Source organism: Perognathus longimembris, chromosome 18, assembly GCF_023159225.1.
Source record: "Perognathus longimembris pacificus isolate PPM17 chromosome 18, ASM2315922v1, whole genome shotgun sequence".
Taxonomy (NCBI): domain Eukaryota; kingdom Metazoa; phylum Chordata; class Mammalia; order Rodentia; family Heteromyidae; genus Perognathus; species Perognathus longimembris.
The window spans coordinates 25,679,934-25,694,388 of NC_063178.1; the positions used below are offsets into that span (position 1 = coordinate 25,679,934).

Genomic DNA, 14,455 nt, shown 5'->3' on the forward strand with positions numbered 1-14,455 from the left:
TACCACCGAGCCATCCTTAAATTAAAAAGTTAACAACCACTTGTCTCAGCACTCATTAAGCTCTCCCTTGCTATTGTGTCCCTACCATAAAAGTCCTTCTGTAACCTCTCTGTGGGGCTGACCTGCTTGAGGTCATCTTAATGACCTTATCATCCATAATGACTTTATTGCAGTTACAGCCACTGGGGGCGCTGTAGTTGGGCCCATGTGTGCTAAGGGTTTGTCCCTTCTTTAACCCACAGTGCTTATTGGGAGGTTGAAGGTGGGATGTCCTAGGCATTTTAGGCTACTGGAGTATATACCCTCCAAGGGAACTGTGGGACCTTGGCCTCTTGTGCTCTATTTTTCACTTCCAGGCATGAGGTTTGCAGCTTCCACTACACACATTCCTGCCCCCATTATGAGGAGACACAATGAGCCTTCTTTCTTTCTAAGTTGACTTTATTGAGAATTTTTGTTACTGTAACAGACAGGTAGTTAACACAGATAAATAGGACTTTTAACATTTTTAGGGAGACACAATCAACCCTAATAGACTACAAATGAATCCTTAACAAACTGCTTCATTACTTTTCACTGGTTTACTAGAGAGAAGTTTACCTTATTTTGCCCAGCATGCATGCTTTTTTGTTTTTTGTTTTAAATTTTACTAACATGTCAGTGTACAGTACTAAGTCACAACATCGGTTATACTATTTATTGTCCTTCATCCTCTGCTTACTCCCTAAAAGTTCCAGATGTTTAAATGAGTATTCATGGTATTTCTAGAAATGGCTCAACCTCATCTTTTCTACTGTAAGAACACATTACCTTTATGAACAGCAGCCACTATGATTATCTTATGCCTAAAAAGCATGCATGAGGAGCAAGACACTTCTGGCTTACACCTGTCATCCTACTGACACGGGAGGCTGAGATCAGGAGGATCACAGTTCCAAGTCAGCGCAGGCAGCGCGGGCCATGTGAGGCCATCTCCGGGGAAGAACTTGGATGTAATGGTTTATTCCTATCATCCCGGGTATTGAAGGAAGCCAAAAGTAAAAGAAATATATTTCAGGCAATTGTGTAGACATGACTTGAGATCCTATCTCAAAAACAATGAGTGCACAAAAGGGCTGGAAAGAGGAAGGGGGGCTGAGACTGTGGTTCAAGTGGTAGAGTGCCTACCTAGTAAGCCTAAACCCCTGAGTTCAAACCCTAGTACTGCCAAATCATCGTCATCATCATCACCACCATCATCATCCATTAGATGCCGTATATATATATATATATACATATATATACACACATATATATGTATATATATGTGTGTATATATATATGCTAGTTCCAGGGCTTGAACTTAGGGCCTGGTCACTGTCCCTGAGCTTCTTTTTGCTCAGAGCTAGCACTCTACCACTTGAACTCAGGGCCTGGTCACTGTCCCTGGGCTTCTTTTTTTCTCAAGGCTAGCACTTTACCACTTGAACCACAGTGCCATTTCCAGCCTTTTCTGTTTATGTGGTACTGAGGAATTGAACCCAGGGCTTCATGCATGCTAGACAAGCACTCTGCCACTAAGCCACATTTGCAGCCCCAAGATGTCTTACTTTTTCTAAAGTCTCTCCTGCATCTTAAAGTCTTCCCCCTGCTGTTCTACCTAGAGCAACACAGTAAATAGCTCATTTTGGAAAAGGCATGTGTTATGGGTTGAATTGAGTGCTACAGGTCTTCCCAGTTTTTGAAGCTCTAATTCATATTTCCCGATTATATGGTTTTTGCCGGCATCATTAGTTACAGTGAGGTCGTTAGGGTGGTGCGAACTCGATATAGCTGCTATCATGATACGAGAAAACCATTATATAGCAACAAGAAGTCCGGGCAGGACACCATTGTGACGAAGGCTGGAGTGACGCCACTGCAAGCCAAGAACAGCCAACCTCCACCAGAAGCTGGGAATTGGTGAGGAAGGCTCCCCCAGAATCTTAGGGGAAGCACAGCCTTGACTCTTTCCCATGCCTCTCTTTCTGACACCTTGGTTTCAGTCTTAGGGTCTCTCGGGCCATGAGAGAATTGATTGGGTGTAAACCACCCAGCTTGCCCTATTCCATTTTGACAGGACTAGCAAGCAAACGTGGGATCACAATGTCATCATTTCCACCACAAACACATCAGCTAAACGTTTAGACACTTACTGTCCAGACTGTTTCCAGGCTGCATTACACAGAGGACTAGAACTCCCACCATTTACCGCCCACCATAAAGGAAATCTTTCCCTCTGGTTGGTTAGAAGACCAACTCTTCCTAGCTTCAAGTTGTGTTCCTAAAGGTCTCCTGAGCAATAAGATGCCTGTATTAAATGTGCCTTCCAGTTCCCTGGCAGTGAGGGAGTTAATGAATGTTTGATAGAACTGTACTTGAACTCCCCTCCATTGAGACTCATGATTTGACACCCTTGAATTATGTCTCACAGTGTTTATCTGTCCTTAGACTTAAGAAAACCCTCCTGTTCCAGGCTTTCCTTGTAACCAGGGCCTAGACTCCTTGTTCTATCACTCCCTCTTTAAGCCACCCTCTTCTCTTCCTCTTCCTCCTCTTTCATGGAAACTCTCCTGAGAGAACTCTGAACCCATTTCTATGCTTCTCTGCCTTGTCTTCCTTCATCTGCCTCCTGATTCTGTTTCTTGCTGCTTTTCTCCTGAGTTCTGTTTTGCCCTGGGTCACCAGACTGTCAAATGCCAAATAGTCTCTAGTTCTCAATTCATTTTAACTTACCCAAGCATTGTATACTGTAGAAAGATTCTGAATCATTTTCTTGAACAGGGACAATAAGGTGTAACTGGAAAAAAATAATACCTAGCTATTTAGCATATCCACCACTTCACATCCGTCTTCTTTCTTCCTTTCCTCCTTCTTTCTCTTCTTTTATTCCCCTTCTTTCTATACTCATTCTCCTCTTCCTCTTTGATTTTTTTGTTCAGACTCTATCATTTTTTTCGTAGTACTGGTGTTTGAACTAAGGACCTCTCCCTTGCCAGGCAGGCACTTTACCACTGACTTTACCACTTTACCACCAGCCCTTTACACTTCGGTGACTTTTCAGGCAAGGTCTCACTCTTTTTTGAGCTGGCCTCAGACTATGACCTTCCTATTTATGGCCTCTCAAGTAGCTGGGATCACACATATGAACCACTACACGTGACTTAATTGTTGAGTTGGAGTCTCACTAACTTTCTTTTTTTTTTTTTTGCCAGTCCTGGGCCTTGAACTCAGGGCCTGAGCATTGTCCCTGGCTTCTTTGTGCTCAAGCCTAGCACTCTGCCACTTGAGCCACAGCGCCACTTCTGGCCATTTTCTATATATGTGGTGCTGGGGAATTGAACCCAGGGCTTCATGTATACGAGGCAAGCACTCTACCACTAGGCCATATTCCCAGCCCCTCACTAACTTTCTTCTGAGGCTGTCCTCAAACTGTGATCCACCTGATCGGTTAGTTCCTCCCCAGTAGCTGGGATGATGATCTGAACTACTACGCACAGTCTACTGGTAAGAATACTCAAAACACTTAACATCTTAGAAATGTTCAAGTGTGTAAGACTTCATTATTAATTATATACCCCTGTTGTGCATTGGGGCTCCATAATTATTCCTCTGACATTATTACAGTGTTGGGCCTTTGCCTTAATTCTCAAAATGCTCTCCTCCTCACTTCTAGCACTCTGGTCTGTCCTGCTAATTAGTGGATCTATAGTTTTCAGAATTAAATCAATTTGTGCAAGTCAGCCTAGAGGACTATTCCTAGCCCCCACCTCTCTCCTATGTGAGCTCTCAGTCTAGGCCTAGCAAATACAAGCGCTTGCTGTTCTGTGCTAGCCCATGCTTCTGGGCCTTCACCTAGGAAGCTGGGCTTCTACCTAGTCTCATTGGGTCATTCAGGTTTTCTGGTCAGCTGGCCATCAATAGCCTTAGACAAGTGACCAGGACAAGCATCTTCAAGCCTCCCTCAATCAAATAGGCTAATGCAGACTTGCTCAAGATGGATTAGAAACTCTACAGTGCACACGGATGCTCAGGTCTCTCTTGGTTCCACATCTGCTCTTGCCCATTAGCCAAAGAGAGTCACATGGCCAACCCCAGGGTAGATGTGGGGAGGAACTGCAAAGGCCATGGGTTCCAAGAGGACCATACTTGGAAATTGTCTAGCTCTCACCTTCTCCCTGTATATTGGGTCATCCATCCATTCTTTCCACAGACTTTAGGAACACCTGCTATATAAGCAGAGTTGTAGTTAGGTGCTGAAAATGCAGAGAATTTTCCAGTGCTAGGAATTTGTATTCTAAGTCACTCACTCAAAGACTTGCACATTCAGTAAAAGGGTTCATGAGGCAGCATGGGCCCTTCTTCATTCTTCACCATTGATACAGAAATTGCTACCTGGTTACTCAAGATTTGCCTCTTAACCACTTCTTCCCCAGAAGAACAACATAAAATACATGGCAGGCAGAAATAGAAAGATCAAAGTCTGAGGTTGGGAAAGGCAAAAGTATGAGACTCTACCTGGAAAATAAAAAGCACAAATTGAAAGGACTGGGAGTGACACTCAAGTAATAAAGTGCTTATCTAAGCAAGCAAAAGACCTTGAGCTCACATTCCAGTAATGAAAAGGGGGAGGGAGGAAGGTAAAGAGGGAGTGGGGAGGAAAGAAGAAAGGAGGGAAGGAAGGAAGAAAGGAAAGAAGGAAGGACGGGAAGAAAGAAAAAAGGAAGGGAGGAAGAAAAGGAAGGAAAATGTAATACTTTCGGTGAATATATGTTGAAAATCATAATTGAAAAACCATTACACTTCTTTGCTAACTTGTAGTTCAAGAATGTGGCCATGTAGTGACAGCATTTCTAGTATGTAAATGTTTGTTTGTCATGTTCCTTACAGGTGGAAGTAGTTAACATTTTAGTTCTCAGTTCCCAAGTGGGCCATTTGTTTGTAGAAATAAATACCCACTTATAACTTCAAACTCATACTTGAAAAACCTTTACATAGACCAAAACTCCAAATGCAAGTCTTTGTTAGAAACGACTATGTAAAGCTTCTATATTACAGATGCTTATTTTTTTCTAGGACCAGGGCAGATTGTCTGGGGAGCCTGGTCTTCCATAAAGGGGGCCAGGGTGGGGACTAGAGTTGAGCTTCATTTTCTCACAAAAGACACAATGCAAAGCACATCTGTGAATTCTGCATAATTTGTTATGTTCTACAAAGAGGTGGGTTTTTGTTATACACATACCACAGCTATTTGGTACTGTTTCACCAATGATCTCTATTCAGGTCCAGAAAAGAAACTGCCCTCCAAAGAGTGAAAGGAGAGTACATTTTTTTCCTTTAAAAATTCGATACAGATTATCACTTCAAAATGCAGGAGGGAATTTTACAAGTGACGGTGTGCTGATTAGCTTTCCAGTGGACATCCAGTCCTTTATAAAACGCATACTAGCTGTGGTCAACTGTGACCAATGTGTTTTATTACTCTCCTGAAGAGTTGAACTGAGATTGCCCATCTAATGTAATTGAGAAATGTTGGGTGAACTTGAACTGTTTCATGGACATGAATGACCAGAGAATTTATTTCACAGGCAGACATGAAAGCTGAATATGGTAACTATCTCTTTGATCGTTTGGTACAGTTAATTCCTTATTCATTAGCTTGTCTTTCATATTTTTTCTTATTAACTCTTTCGGATGACTACATGAGCAACCTCAATGGAAAAGAGGCACCCCTTCAAAAAAGTTTCTGTACAATATTACAAAAAAAAAGCTAGTTTATCAATTGCCTTATTGATAAAATATTCATGAGCATTTTTCTATAGTTAACTACTAAAACATATCTGTATTCAAATAAAGGAATTTAATAGCAATTAATTAAACTGTGCAAAACAAATATATTCACTGTTATTTTTTGTCCTACCCCTGAAGTTAATGTTTAAATGTTGTCTTCTGCTTTTACTAATTAAGGAAAAAGAAGCATTGTGAAATTGATTGTTATTCAGTAAACAGTCTTCTTTTCTTTCCTGGTAAACAGGAAAATGTAGGCTTCTACTGGTGATGTTTCTATGTAACATTTCTGGTAACTTTCACAATACTGTGGCATACCAAATGACATCTGATGACAGTGTTTTTCCCTTATATATATGTCCGCTACTGTTAAAGAGGAATTCTGCTTTCCTCTCAGTGATAGATGCTAAGGTATTATTTGGACATATATATATATACATATATATATATGGACACACACATATACATATATATTCGTGTGTATGTCTTTTTTTTACTACACTTAACTATTGCCTTTTTTTAATTATTCACAGAAACTCTTAAGAGAAAATAACAAAATCACACTCCATGCTACTAGTGACTCTTGAAATGGAATTTTTTTCATTCATTGCAACTTTGTCATTAAAACAGAAAGGCCTTTTGGTGGTGTCCATACAAGCATAATAAATTGTATATGTTTGTGATACTGAATGACTCTTGTCCATATGCTGCATGGCAAAGCTACATGAATGAGGCATTTACGAAATCAGACCCACCACATTAAACAGAAAAACAATCTTTATTCATGGTAACTTATCAGTTTCAATTAATCAACCTTAACAATGGAAATTCTGAAGTGTTCAAGCAACTTGAAAGCAATAGGTCATCTCCAGGGCAGCCATGTTGTGTCTTTGTGTCTATAGTCTCAAAAAAAAAAAAAAAGCAACATCTCCAATAAATATACATACATATACATATATGCATGTGTACATGGATAGAGCCACAGACAGACAGTTACAGCTACAGTTTGTCATGCCAACAAAAATATATGTGGATTGTATATGATTGTTGTCATCTCAAGTATCATTGCTTCCCTCCAAGTATTACTTTTGGAGCTCTGCAAGTTTAAACAAAAGGAAAGACATTTCCATTGGATGACCATCCTTTCAGTGTCTCTGCTATGTGAATAGCATTGTTTACACCATTCCATTGGTTTTGAAAAGGGGTAACCATTGGTTTGATTTGGTTACACGGTTTAGCAAAGAGCTCCCTCCCACTGCCTCAGGGTCTGTGAAAGGTCTGTGACCTGTTTAGAACTGCCAAGTGAAATGTCATGTCGCCCCTCCCAAATGGGAGTATCTGCATTCATTTGATCAGTATAAAAAATGATTGGGGATGGGGAGATTAGTGCTTTTGAATTGCAATTTATAGCAGTTTACAGAAATGCACATTGTTGGAAAAGAAAACATGGAAGTGGGTCTTTCTAAATTGCATTACCTGTGAAATGTCATTAGTCTTTTAAGGATATTTACATCCTTTTTATTATTATTATTATTTGGGAGACTTACTTCTATGAAGGAAAAATCAATTTTATTCTATCATTTCTATTTCAAGCTTGTGTTTTGGTTCAAGTAGTTGGATTTATGGCAAATGAGTTTTCTGTGATTTCAGGATAAGTATAATTTCCTACATTTATGGATCCTCTAAGATAATCTTTACTAATGAATTTCATCAGTAGAACTCCCCATACACCTCAGTTATCTTTCTGAGTGTAGGAGAGATTCATTGAATAATAAATACTTTGCTGATTTCTAACAGAAAGACTGAAATCTTCAGCATACTTAATTCTATGAATGCTTTCCATTATTTGTTCAATCTTTTGGGACTGCCCTGTAAGATGAATAATTTCAAAACTATGGTGCCCATCCTCCGGAGACAGACACAGGTAGATTGTGCCATCTGCATGTGTGTGTTGTTACAGAAAAGGAAATGTCATTACTTTTCATTAAGTGTGTTTTCATTAAGTTCAGGTAAGTTGTATTGCCTCCTGGAGTCTTTGATTGCAATAAACAATACTCTTTACATTGCTGCCATGTCTTAAGTTTAGACTGTGAGTGCAATTGGTTGTAACATGGAAGACATCTTTATGTAAGAAAACTATGGGTTCCAGTGGCTCATACCTATTCAGGGGGTGAAATAGGAGAATTATGGTTCCAAGTGAGCTGGGCAGGAAAGTCCAGGAGACTCTTATCTTCAATTAACCACCAAAAAGCCAGCTGTGGCTCTAGTGCTAGAGTGCCAGCCTTAAAGCTTTGAAAGGTACAGCGCCCAGCCCTCTGAGTTCAAGCCCTAACACCCCCGCCCCACCACACACCAAAAAGAAAAGTTACCTTGAGAAAGGCCTGGAGGCTCCTCTGCCTGCCAGTGAACCAGTCAAAGAAACTGTTTTCTCTTCTTCAGAAAAAGATGTGACCCAGATAGACTCCTAAGCACTCCACTTTGAGTGCTCACCACTATTGAAAGGCGAGGTTGTCACGTTTTTATCTTTGTTCATGTTAAGCCATGGAATGACAGCCAGGCTCTGTGTTCTCTCCTCCTGCCTGGGCTGTACGTGTCCATGTTGACACCTACCCGGGTGACAAGAGGCTGAAAGCCTTTGTTGTCTTCTCCACGCTCTTGAATTCACTGGGATTAACGCAAGGGCTTTGTTCTCCTTCAAAGCAGGAACATCACATCCCCTGTTGTAGCTTTCCTGTCTCAGACCCCCAATCTTCCCTCACAATTTCCCCACCAGGTAAATGGCCCTCCCTACAAGGCAGGGAGCACAGCTGGGAGGAGGGGGGGATGGGGGATCCTCCCATCTCCCCTTTTTGGCCCATTCATCTTTTTTTTTTTATCTCAAACAGCAGGAAGAGTGAACTACAAGGGGACAGTTACATCTTAGGTAAATTTCCTACTTGAATCCTTAGATCCAAACACAAGACAACCTTCTACATTTAAGAGAATTCTCTGATAGTGACTCCTCATTCTCAAAAGTTCAAAAATCTAGCCTTGTCCTGAGGACCGAAGATGGTTCATAGAGCCCGGGTAACAGGGAAACAGTGTCCCAGGGAAGCCTGGCAGGCAGGAGTTATTCTGAAAGCTAAGGAAGTTCAGACTCCCTTACCTACTTCCCGACCTCTCTTCTAGGTGATTAAAGAGCCACCCCCCTAAAAAACAATGTAAAGTTTTACAGGGGTAGAGGCCAGGAAGAGAGGCTGCTGGGTAGTAAGTCAAACCAAGCTCATGTCTGTTCACCTTTTCTCATTTTCAGTCAAGTCCTTTACATCCCAGAGACCGTCCGAACCTTACGAACCTCAGGACAACCCTGGCGGTGAATAATTGTACAGAAACCTGACCTGCGCAGCGAAGATGGGGACGGCCCTCTCCCCACCCGCCTGGCTCGAGGCTTACTTCCCGGGGAAGGGAAGTAAGTCATTTTTACAAATAGACTTTCATTGTCATAACGTGAGCACTGTACTACAATGGAATGCTGGGTACACCTTTTCCACACCCCCTTTCTATCCTGGCAACTGGGCAAGCTGGGCACATAGACCCTAAGGGGTCATCAACTCTATTCTGGGGATGGTAGGCATACACTGGCTACTAAGAGTGGGAATAATAGGACCTTCAATTAAAAAGTTTAAGACATCAGCTTGCCTGATTCTCTCAACTCAAAGTCAAACTGACCTGCTGCCTCCTTCCCAACCAGCTGACTCCCTGAGGGGTTTTGGCATTGCCCGGGGAAGTTCACTCTGCTCCACATCTGCCCAGCACCACCCTAAGACAGCAAACACTTCTTTAGGAAGCTGAGGAACTCTCTGGAGTTTTCCCTCTTGGTAAGATCCACGTCTAACTCCTGTGTCCCCAATGCCAGGTACCATTTATCGAGCTGGCAAATGGCTTCCTCCCAGCCCTCGCCCTGTGCGTAATGCTCAGCTTGGCTCTGTTTCCCTCCCTCTCAGTTCTGGCCAGTCTGAGTCAGTATCTAGAGCCTCGAGTCGAGATTACAAATTTCTAAGGCCATTTATTAAGTCTCAAGAAATGTATTTGTGGTAGCTGTCACATAAAGCTGACATTCTTGGGCCCGAAAGAAAGCTGGGGAAGCGATTTATTTGTGCGTAAAAGGAGCGCGATTTAATTGGAGAGAGATGTGTTATTTTGAGGGCAAGGACATGGGGTGGCATCGCGCCCTGGAGCATTATTCCAGCTTCATCTACTCTGCACTATATGCCACCGCCTCAAAGGAGGGTTGCCCTAGAAACTTGTTTTAAATCTGCTGCTATATATCAACACCTTGTTTTAGCAGTCCTTGGCTGAATTACAGTTACACAGTTTGGCGCTTCTTTCAAATTTCCTCCCATCAGTTTGGCTAAAGAAAGGAATTTTTCTCCTTTAGAAATGAATTGGCTTAATTAGTAAGTAGATTAATGGCAATTGCTGGTGTGTTGGTTTCCAGCAGAGTTTCACCAGAGAGGGTTAATCGGAGTCAGGTCTGGAATCTTTCCCAGAACTGGCTGCCAGCCATTTCCATCAACCAATCAACACGACAAGAAACGAAGGAAATCAAATAAAATTTATATTCTCTGTGTCATTATCCTGGATCAAAATTCCTTGGAAGCAATCTTCAGGTTGGGGGCAGGACTGGTTGTTTCAATTTCAGAACTTTAACCAGAAAGGGGGGACTTTTGAGACTTATCTGGGTACCAAACTAGAATTTCAAATGGCACAATAAGTGTCTCCAAAGATATTTATTGGGCACAATTGAAAACTCTGAGGCTCTTCGTCTCTTTCCGGTTTACAGAACTTGCACACACGCTTTCCAAGGCCCTCCCTAAGTTTTGCTGTATTTTTTTGCATCCTTTTCACTTATTTTTTTCCATAGAGTTAAAAAATGTGTTCATAGTTTAACCTGCAGCTGCATTAGTCTTGCAAAAAAAAAATCCCTGCTGAGAAATGCATATAATAGAAAAAACAGATCGGCTGGACAGCAGTGTAATTAATGCTAGAAAGGGCTGAGGCCGGGTTTCATAGTTTGTCTTTTGAGGATATCAAGACGAGACCTGGTGAAAAATGACGCATGCTTTAGCATTTCAGAAAGCTGGCAATTGGCAGCGCTTTCCCTTTTTTCTTTGACTTTCTGCCGTGGAACAAAGAGGCCGGCAGAACTAGCTAGGTTGTAATGAGTTCTATGTCCCTAGCACATTAAGTGCATCATGGAAACATATTGTATCGAAATAGTTTGGAGGAGAATACCGGGGAGGAAAGAGAATGGGTGCTTTGATCAGCTCCCTGGGGTCCTGAGCGCACACAGACCGACTTGCAAGGAGTTATTCAGCTCTAGCTAGACACACTTGCAACACCATTCAAAGAAATTTGCATATCTGTAATTTATCACATTGGTCCCCCTGAACATTAATGCAAGGTAAATAAAAGTTAGTTGAATTCACAAAAAATCAATCATCACACATATAGAAGAAATTGTGAAGCCAGTCTGACCATTAGAGTAAAACAAGAATAAACAGCTCCATAAACATGATTTTGAAATGAACTTTATTTTCTAAAATGTTCACAGAGCAACAGGTTGTACTCTGACCAAAAAAATAATAAGAGTAGACAATTTCCTTGCCTTTTCTACTCTACAGGAATGTGTTTGTAACTAGAATAAAGTAAGGAAGTTGAATATGACAGATTGAGAAAAAATTAGCACACACTTTCAGGAATTATGAAAGATGGCTCTAAAAATCTCTGGGAGTCTGTGAGGTTAAATCTCATTTCTGATTTCATTGCTAAGCCCTGGTTGCTAAACTTAACTTTAAAAGGATGTAATGTCCAGAGACTGAGTGAGTAGGAAAACTTGCTTTCAAACGCCCCCATGAGAACAAGCAAAAATTTAACAGGAAGGCATTGTTCTGACTTTTTAAACAACCCAGTTAAAGAGCAAACAAGAATCTTCAACTTGACCTTGGAAAAGGCTGTGTGTCTGCAGATAATCTATCAAACAACTCTGGATGACAATGATATATTTCAAAGTATTGTCAGATGAAAAGATTGATAAATTTGCTGCCCCAAAGAGAGAACTTTGGAAACCGGCAACAGGCAATTTAGCTCACCAACTCCACCCCCTCCTTCCCCGCGCTCGTAGTCCCAAGCTCACCCCCTCCCACCCACCCACTCCCAGCCGCTCTGGGGGCCAAGTCTCCAGAAGAGAACCAGTAAATCAGCACTGTAATATTTCTTAAGGAGCACAGAAAAGCTGTAAACAGGACTCCTCATATTAAGCGCAATATTTCTCTGCTTTCGTGGCGAACAAAAGTCATAGCAAGACGTCTTTATGGCTAATTCAGTCAAAGGCACATCTCTGGTTCCTCCCGCAGAAAGGTCAGTGTCGCTGTGTCTGGTCCACGGAGGGGGTGTTTTCACACTGAAAACCGAGCCAGCTGCCCCTGTCATACCCCCGCCATTGGGGAGCGCGCACTAGCCATGGTTATTAGGCACATTCTACACCTGCAAAATATACCGATTTCCAAGACTTTTCAAGACACCCTCGCGTTCTCATGCCCCCTCCTCTTTCTCCTACTAAACTTTTTGACAACACAATTCAAAGCCCTGGATGAAAGCCTTGAAACGCACGAGGGAATCCACGAGGGAGGGGCCGCTCCTACCGTCTCTGGGTTTCTATTGAGCAGCCGTCAAAGAAATGAAGCGCCAAGTAAGTTTGCAAAAGTATGGCAAAAAAAAAAAAAAAGACATCCACTCACAACAAACAAAACAACTTGCCAACAATTGCGTTGGGGAGCTGCATGTGCTAGCGCCAAAGACGCGAGTCGCTGAGCCTCCATACTTCATTTCCGGCCCTCGTGTGAGCGGCGGTGTGGCAGCCAAGCGCCCCTCCGTTAGAAGTGGCTCGTTTAAAAAAAGAAATGTCACTGCTCAACGCCAGGAAGTGAATTTCTTCTGAGTTCCCCTAGTGCGAGCGCATGTTTGTTTAAAAAAAATTTCAAGTGCCAACGCTTGCCTCGCTGGATTTCATAATAACACTTCTAGAACCATCCCCTAGGCAGACTTAACACCCCAAGTCCAATTTCAAAGGCATGCACTACTACCCAAACAAGAACAGGAGCGAAAGAGGATCCCGTGACACAGCGGAAGAAAAATGTCAAAATTAGAAACAATATAGAAAAAAGTATCTTTTTAAGAGCAAGACACCCCCCCCCCATGCCCCCAGAGCGCGAATAGAACTAGCTTTCTTGGCCCCGCACTTACATAAGGCCTGGGGTGGGGGTGGGGGACCACAGATCTGGATCGGGCTGGGAGGGGTGGGGGTGGCCGCCGGGAAAGTGAGAAGATGTGATTAGCCGGTGGCTCGCCTCTAATCCCCATCTTTGTCTAATCCTGCCACCCAAACTGCAGGGAGCTCCTGGAGAAGGTCTTAGGCCGGGCGAGATGGAGGGGTACCCACAAAGCCAGGGGCTGCTGGGGCACAGAAAGGGGTGACCCACTCACTGCTTGGCAACAGAAGTTGGGAGGGAGTGCCTCTCAGGCGTGGGGAACCCTAAACTCTTTACCAGAGCTGGGGGTTTCCCCACGGCTCGCCACCACCAGGCAGAGCGCCGGCGCCTCTCCAAAGCCACGGCAGCGCAACAGGTTGTTTGGAACGGGCGCTGGGCCGCCTGGGAAGGGGTTGGCGTTAAGTTGCAGGCCACAGCCAAGGGCAAGATTCCCCGCGAAGCAAGGGCTGATCCCCCAGAACCCGCAAGCCAGCCCGGAGAGAACCCTGCGCCCCCACCACGGTCGCGGCCAGCGCCGGCGCCTCGACCCCTACACAGAGCCCGCTCGCCACAACCTGCGCCCTGGGCCACTCAGCCCTGGCAGGCGGCCGCTCCAGGGCTTCCCGACGGGCCCAAGGGCGTAGGTGTCCCCGGTCTCCTTCGGGGAAGCCTGGGTGCCAACTCTTGGCCTCCTTCCCGCCGATCTCCCCCTTTTCTGCTCGCCACTTGCCGGAGCCCCTCTTGGAGACTTCCATGCGCAAAGAGAGCAGAACTGCGGAGAGCTGGGCGCTGGGGCAGCCACTCTAAGCCCCGAGGGAAGACAGCCAGCACCCGAACCCCGACTATTCCGGGGGCAGGGGCTACGCAGGCCTCCGGGGAGACTCCTCCGACTCCACCCCGGCTCTCTAAAACCCCGGCAACTGCGTGCAGCAGGCGGGGCGCATGCGCGCCTCCGGCCAGGGTCCCTCCCCGACCCGCCGACTTTGGGGAACATTTGGCGAGGTTTCCCCGGGCCGCGGCGGGCGTCCCAAAGGCCAGGCTGCCCTGGGTACGAGGCCAGGGTCCCCCTAGAGTCCCCCGAGCCGGCTCGAGCGGGGCCCGAGGGCTGGGAGGCGGCAGAAGGTGGGGAGAGCAGGCCTTTTGTGTGTGGCACAGGAGAGTCACTTGCGCACAAACGCAGCAGCGCGCTCGCCGCCGCCCCAGCCTCCGCCGCGGCACCTCCGCCCCAGAGGCGCCGCCGCCCAGCCGAGCCCTTCCCCCGCCTCCCCCCCGGCCCCGGCCTTTGTTCCGTTTGAAAGTAATGCTGTGAATTAAAAGAAATGACAATATTTTCTATCTGCTTGAAAGTCCAAGAGAAGAGC

At 44.4% G+C, this 14,455-nt stretch overlaps 1 protein-coding gene across 1 annotated transcript in view; it reads left to right on the top strand.

Annotated features, from left to right (window-relative positions):
* C18H10orf67 (chromosome 18 C10orf67 homolog) overlaps positions 1–12,304 on the top strand; it is a 66,455-nt gene extending 54,151 nt beyond the window's left edge. The window contains exon 17 of the mRNA XM_048367606.1: positions 12,201–12,304. Coding sequence (XP_048223563.1) covers positions 12,201–12,304 — 104 coding nt within the window. The remainder of the gene's footprint in view (positions 1–12,200) is intronic.
* Positions 12,305–14,455: the final 2,151 nt, after the last annotated feature.